Below are 7254 nucleotides of genomic sequence, written 5' to 3' on the forward strand. Positions count from 1 at the left end.
GGGAGGGTCAGTCAATACCATAGCGTGCCGGCCACCGGCCCGCCACGCCACGCCCCTCCGCCCGGAGCAGAGCGTGCCGCGCGAGCCACAGTCATATAATTTTCATAGACATTATAGTCCTCGGGGGGTGGTTTGTAACTCGCCCTTTCAGAAGCAGTCGGGTGAAAAGGGGTACTTTTGTTTCCCCAACGCGTTCAACAACAACCAACAGACCCGCCGCGCCGACCGTGTCACACGCCAGGCTCAGACAACCCTATGACACTGCCGGAGGCAATGCGACCCACACATGGGAAATCAAAAACTGAAAAAGACAGAGTGACGAACGAGTGAGACACTCTTCAGACCAAAAACAGTTAAGGTTGTCTTTGCTAGATTTACTGGTCTGACCTGTAGACTTTCCAGACCAGGTACATCTTCCTGCATGGGCTGGGAGGGAATACACGATGGTTTGCATTGAGAAATACAAGCACACGCCAGCTATGGGCATGCTAAATAATAGTCTTCTAATTTAATTTACAGAGTGCATTATATTACAGAGAGAATACACAAAAAAAACTAAAGTCGACTAGAGGAATGAAACGAAGTTCGGTCAAGTGAGCCCAAACCCATCTGCGATGGAGGTTGATACTGCAGTGTAGAGGGTGTCGTCCACACCTTTACAAATATAAAGATGCCCCAAACTGGACAGGGGGAAGAAAGTGTTTCCACAAATTGGTGAAATGAAATCATAACCCATGAGAGATGCATAACCAAAACTTGAGAAGAAATTACTCGGAATAGTGCAACTGACAAAACTATGGATTCCAACTAGAGAGCATTGAGAGAAATTACTTTCCACCCTGATACAAAGCGTCACACCTGGTAGTGACTTGCGAAACACGCTAAACGACGCTTATCGCATCCCCAGGTAAACAAGGCAGGCGTCTCGTAACCTCGGCCGAGTGGGAGAAGGTTAAGACGGGAATCGCACCGGCGCCGGCCGACACAAGTGTACAAAGTGTAGAACAGCAGATTTGAGGGAGCCAGCACAACGGAGACATCGGTAACAACCGTGTTCATCAATATTTACACACGAGGCACAAAGGGCGGTTAACAACGCTAGCCCGCGCCGACTAACCGTACACCCGCCCAGCGGCCCGCCGCGCCCCTTCACTAACAACCACGGGCTGCCCACCCTCGAATCACACGGCGCGATCACGCAAAACCAAAGGACTCACCTTCGAAGTTGGTTTGGACTTAGCGTGGCAAAAATATTGGCGAAATATCAAATTTCTTCCAAGGTGACGCCGTACTTCTTGCTACCGCCAGAGTCGGCACAGCTTCTCAGCGCAGCGCGACACCACACCACCGCCTTAGCAAAAACAAGATAACGCTCAGACCATTATGTAATTTGCTCTAAAATAAAATTGTTATCAGAGAGAAGAGGTAGTGTACCACACCTGGAGAAAAGGGAATTTGTTATAAACACTGCATTTCAACGGATTACAGTTTTATTAAAAATTTAAATAAAGGACAGCAGGTCATCGTTTGTCTCCTATCCATGTCGTGGAAGAAAAACAAGAAGAATCTCGTTCGGGCATGTGAAAACAAATCCATGTCTGGTCCATTGTAAGAGGAAAGATGCAGTTTTGTATTTGATAAATTTGACAAAATACTGAAAGATTCTTGATCATGGAAGAGGAAAAGCAAAGCTTAGACTCTGGCAGTCCCATGGAGGAGGCTTCAGAATCAAATGACAAATTTGAAAAAGGTAACAATATGATTTTGGAGGTCTAGATGCAGGTAACTCCCTGTCCAGTTTCCCTTTGTATGCCGACGTCATTAATTTCCCCTTTATCGCAAAACTTACGTTAAATCAGGTTTGTATCGATTAGCTGAATACTTCCCCTCGCGATTGAGTGCTGGTAAAACTTATATAAGCCGTGCGTTTTATGTTAACATGTACATGAAATTCAGGCACTGCAGTAGGGGGAGTGGGAGAGGGGGGGTGCCTAGTTCAAATTTTGCTGGGATTGTGAATCTTGTTAGTATGAATGCTACGTCAGACTGTATCCCCTTAACATGTTTGTGGTTTACTCACATAAGTATTCTTATCTGCTTCAAGCATTTACATCTACTCTCTTGCCTCAAACCCTTTATTTTTATTGTTATTGAGTTTTAATATGGCTTACAGATACACAATGTGACACTGGCTTTAACTGGCAAGATTATTTAGATGTGACAAATTCCCAAGAAGTACCTCATAGCTGCTTCCAACATGTAAGTTTACTTGACTTATTATTTCTCTATTATACATTTGCCCTTTATTCTCATTTAATTTTTCACTGATAGGTTGAAGCTGGCTTACACACAGAACTTGAAAATGATATGATGCTGGAAGTTCCACTCAAAGATGACTGCTCACAATTCTGGCTGGCAAAGGTTGTTCTTGCTTGTGGTCAATTTTCAAGATTGCGATACTCTGGAGATGTTGATGATCAATCAGCAGACTTCTGGTGTGACCTCTCGTCAAGTAATGCACGCCCATTGGGTTGGTGTGCTCAAGAAGGGAAATCACTTATACCTCCTGACTCAGTTTTAAAATTAATTGGTGACCCTCAACCTCATATTGAAAATGTAATGAAAACTGCAAAGCCTGTTCCGTCTCATCTTTTAAGTGGAGTAAGTACATTATATATAATTGGTGCAGTATAACATTTTCTTTTTTCATGAGCAGTACTATGCTAACCACTAAATGTATTTAATTTCTTAGGACGGATTTGTCCCAGCTGATCGTATTAAGGCTGGAATGAAGGTTGAAGTGCAAGATTCATGTAGTCCATACAGTTTATGGATTGCAACTGTAAGTTTCTTCTTATTTACCTGTTCTCACTTAGCCCGTATTGAGTCATACCTGTGTACACTGATCTACTTATCATAAATAGTAATTTTACACCTCTTTCATAGATTATTGAGAATGTTGGTGGTCGTCTCTTACTTCGGTATGATACACCTGATTCATCAGCCCCTGAATTTTGGCTTTATTTTACCTCACCTCGAATATTTCCAATGGGATGGGCTGCAGAAAAAGGTATAGATGTCACCAATTGCAAACGTTCTTAATGGTATTACAGTTACAGCTCTTCACTCCAGTAAATTTTCATTCTCTAGGTGACCCATGGGAACTTCGTCGACCTTCACATTTTAAATCAAGTCATGGGAAGGAGGAATGGGAAGCTCTTATGGAGATGGCTAAAGAAGATGCACGCCAGGCTCCACTTCCTAGAGATCTCTTTCAAGTAATAACATGTCTTACATCTTATGGGTTTGTTTGCTGAAAGCTTATTCACATTGTGAAAATTAAATCACACTTTACATTTCTCAGCACGCCACTGCGATTACACCTCATTCCTTCATTCTTGGGATGAAAATGGAGGTTCTTCATCCAGCAGATCATACTAAAATATGTCCTGCAACAGTTGTTGAAGTGTGGGGTGAAGAATATTTCCTTGTAGAAATTGATAGTATATCTGATCAGGTCGAAGACGAACCTAAACAATCAATGCTGTGCACTGAAATGCATCCTTACATCTTTCCTACTGGTATGTTAACCAACCAGTTCTTTACCAATCTATATCAAATATCAGAGTAATTTTTCAAAATGTTTTCCCAATTCACAGGATGGGCTAACAAACATGGAATGAAAGTGTCAAAACCAGCAGGCTGGAAGTGTGATAGTGGTGAGGAATTTCATTGGGATGAATATTTACAACATACAAGTGCTGTGGCTGCACCTGAGAAATGCTTTTCTCAAAAGCAATGTGCCAAACATAATGGGTTTCTAGCTAATATGAAACTAGAAGTTGTAAATCCAGTTGATCGTTCAGAAATTTGTGTTGCAACTGTTACAAGAACTACTGGGCATATAATTTGGATACATCTTGAGCGAAATGAAAGGTATGCCAGGAAGATAATGAATTCCATAATATCTTATAGGAGGAGGTTGGGTGTTTATTTATGCTGCCTTTTTTCTTTAGTGACCACCCTAACCACGCAGTTTCATATGACTCCTCGGACATATTTCCAGTGGGTTGGTGTGACAGTAATTCTTACTCATTAAAACCACCCCTTTACTACCAAATACCTTCAAGTAGTAGCAATAGTATTCAAGGGGATGAAAGGTGTGTACTGTACCTATTGTGCTCTGCAGTCTGATTTTAAAACATTTCTACCTACAGAACTACAATACCAATTTTATTTATTTGTGTTGACAGCAATGACAGAAAAGATCCTGACCAAGGACAACGTACAAGCAAATTGTGGTGCCCCAAAATTTATTTCAATCATAAGTGTTTTTCTGGTCCATTCCTCTCTAAAAGCAAACTGGCAGGTTTGCCTCAAGCTGTTGGTCCTGGACCAGTTAGATTAGTGATGCGAGAGGTTTTATCAATGTTAATTTCTGTTGCTTACAAATCAAGTCGTGTCTTGAAAGAGATTCAGTGTGATGGTGACCTCAAACCAGGTGAACATGTTGAGGTGCTCAAGGCTAAGTAAGTTAATTTCTTTATATTACTGAATTATGAATTAATGAACTCTTGCAACACAATCTCTCGGTCAAGATCTGTCCACATTTTAAAGTATCCTGATTTATTATTATGTTTAGGTTTAATCAAACAAACTACAGGGCCCGTGTTGCTATAGTCACATCATCAGATCAGGTTCCTGAATTTTGTCAAGATATCTGTACTCGATTGAAGATGTGTGCTTACCTGTTTGGTCCAACACGTGTTGAAGCAGGAAACTGTCCAGAAAACTGCAACAGCCAATCCAAGTCCAAATATAGTATGTATCTATCTATGTCTAAACAATAATCACTGAAATTACATAGAAGTTTCTATCAGATGATTGCACTTTAACATTCTTTCTATTTAGACTCCCAATATTGGTTGAATCGACAAAAGAAAGGGAACCGACCTGCCGGGGAGACACTGCCTGAGTTAGAAATTGTCGGTCCCAAACGAAGGAGAGGCCGCAAAAGGAGATTTTCTAGTATTAAAACACGCAACTCCACAACTCAAGCTCAGACTTCGCAAGGTAAAATACCTGTCACCCATCCTGTCACCCACCCATCCCATGTTTTATTTTTATATTTTTCCTGTCTTTTAATACTCAATTGTAGGTGCTGACAGTGATGCAAGTGGAGATGAGGCAAGTGCTGAGCCTAGTACTCAGTCTCTACCTGAAGCAACTCCTCGCCGCCGTGAAATTGTTACTAGAGGAGCTAAATTAGCCCTGAATTCATCAAATGTAGCACCAGCAAAGTAAGTGTTTTTTTTTGTTTGTTTTTGGCAGGGGTTTTGTCCTAAATTTAGGTGTGTAAAATTTATAATGTGGATGATTTACAGGCAACGACCTGAACGGAGAGGAGTGAAAAGACAAAAAGAAAATGATCAGAACGAAGAAAAAGATCCAAATAAGGTGGAATTACCTGCACCCGGTAGTTGGCTGTACCCCTTACCGAAGATTGACAGCAATCCTCAAAACTGGTCTGTTTATGATGTAGAAGCATACCTTAATCAAACTAAAGACTGCAAACCATTAGCAAAAATTCTTAAGAAGGAGGCATTTGATGGGGTGTCATTCATGCTACTAAACTTGCCTACAGCTGTCAAGCAGCTTAAGCTTAAACCTCTGCAAGCAGTTAACTTATGCAGACATGTTGCCCAGATCAAATTTATATTTTTCAAGAAACATGTTTACCACATTGACTAGTTGTTCAGGCAGATGATTGTGATTTATTTATTTTGATGAATTTAAAAATTAATTGTGATAGGTATGGTATGAATTTTCAATCATGTTTTTTTTTTCCTGTGTTCATAGACTCATAGGCAAAAAATATGGATTTAGGAAGGAAAATCATTAAAAGAAAACAATCAATTTATTAAAACATTTGTGTTTATTCTGCCCCAAGCTGTGGTGAATCATTCACACTAAGATATATTTAAGAGGGAAGGGGCGGGCAACAGTATAATAGTGCTAATAATTAAAAGCATATACTGCACTGTAGAGTGCTAGATAAATTGCTTGGGCTGTTTCAACAACCTCTCCAAGAGCCCTCCTACTTGAAAGAAATTTCTGAGAGGATCTTTACAAAGTAAAACGATTGCACATAAATGATGGAAAATGATCATGGCCAATGAGACTCAAGGAAAATGAAGGAATCCAGCTGTGGTTTCATCTAAGATAGAATTTAAAATACAATGTTATGGGGCAAGTTAGGTTGTATGTAGACAGGTCCCGAGAACCAATTTTAAAGGAATGTTGAAGCCAACTCTAGTTGAATATCACAAGTCAATGTTTACACATTCATTGCTGCTTAACTTATACTCCCTTGATCTTTTTAAACAAAAATAAGAGCTGATGAGAAGTTGAAGAAAAATAACCAGCAAAGGTAGTCTAAAACTGTGGCTTCACAACAATTGCACCCGAAGAGAGAGCTTACCAGGGCAATTTGCTGGAACATACAATAAAATTTTAAATGAAGGACTGTACATATATAGGTACCTGTATGCCATCTATTGATATACAGCTAGATCAGTCTAAATTTTGTCTCAACAGAAATTGCAGTTTATAGTTAACCTTTACAAATTCATGACAGAAGACTGATAAAAAACAGAAAGCTTAAGACAAGAAAAGATGCTAAGCTCACAAACACAGCCACTCGATAGCCTTGACTTCAGTAGACTATGCTTCAAAAGTCAAACCACTAGGTTTCATTAATCTCCTACCATGTGCCACAACTGTAAGTTTTGTGACAGGCAAAAATTCTTATCACAAGTATCAGCAGTACAGAGAAGATGGAGAGAGAACTGAGAGTCATAGTAAAAGTCTAGATACATCAATGGATCAATAATCAAAATACATTGAAATGTACAATTTATTCCAATGGTTTGGTAAATGAAAATAATAGGAGAAATAAAATAGTTCTTAGAAAGGGCAAGTTGTCGCCACAAAAATTGAAGATTCAATACATGTAACATATTTGAATACAGATAACATACAAAGCATAACATCAAAGCAAAAAATGTGTGTAAAAGAAGGTGATTTTTTTTTTTTTAATGTTTGGGAGCATAATAGGACTTAAAATTGAAAATCAAAGACTTCATTCAATACAGATTTGAATAAAACAACCAAATAAATGGTTATTATTAATAAAAAACTGATTTAAGATGGCTATGAGCTGTAGTTAATGACAAAATAAAAATCGTCTAACCA

At 39.4% G+C, this 7254-nt stretch overlaps 2 protein-coding genes across 4 annotated transcripts in view; one reads left to right on the forward strand and one right to left on the reverse strand.

The window, feature by feature from the left end:
• Positions 1-1356, reverse strand: part of LOC113213101 (heterogeneous nuclear ribonucleoprotein K) — a 32730-nt gene extending 31374 nt beyond the window's left edge. For all 3 annotated transcript variants that reach the window (XR_008011008.1, XM_026432076.2, XM_026432052.2), the window contains exon 1: positions 1218-1356. The gene's annotated coding sequence lies outside the window, so the exon portion shown is untranslated. The remainder of the gene's footprint in view (positions 1-1217) is intronic.
• Positions 1357-1557: 201 nt separating this feature from the next.
• Positions 1558-5926, forward strand: LOC113213515 (scm-like with four MBT domains protein 1). The gene is made up of 14 exons (XM_026432613.2): positions 1558-1750; positions 2174-2259; positions 2332-2661; positions 2753-2842; positions 2947-3070; positions 3151-3278; positions 3365-3581; positions 3660-3936; positions 4017-4160; positions 4254-4529; positions 4643-4821; positions 4912-5073; positions 5159-5300; positions 5385-5926. Exons 1-14 carry the CDS (start codon positions 1672-1674, stop codon positions 5749-5751), a joined length of 2601 nt encoding a protein of 866 aa, XP_026288398.1. The 5' UTR covers positions 1558-1671; the 3' UTR covers positions 5752-5926.
• Positions 5927-7254: the final 1328 nt, after the last annotated feature.

Source organism: Frankliniella occidentalis, unplaced genomic scaffold, assembly GCF_000697945.3.
Source record: "Frankliniella occidentalis isolate FOCC.00 unplaced genomic scaffold, Focc_3.1 Scaffold38, whole genome shotgun sequence".
Lineage (NCBI taxonomy): Eukaryota > Metazoa > Arthropoda > Insecta > Thysanoptera > Thripidae > Frankliniella > Frankliniella occidentalis.

Bases quoted from the DNA above. Each gene is read 5' to 3' on its own strand.
- LOC113213515 (XM_026432613.2), top strand. From the start codon at position 1,672: ATGGAAGAGGAAAAGCAAAGCTTAGACTCTGGCAGTCCCATGGAGGAG. The intron at 2,260-2,331 runs GTAAGTTTACTT...TTTCACTGATAG, and splicing joins CTCATAGCTGCTTCCAACAT to GTTGAAGCTGGCTTACACAC. The intron at 3,937-4,016 runs GTATGCCAGGAA...TTTTTTCTTTAG, and splicing joins CATCTTGAGCGAAATGAAAG to TGACCACCCTAACCACGCAG.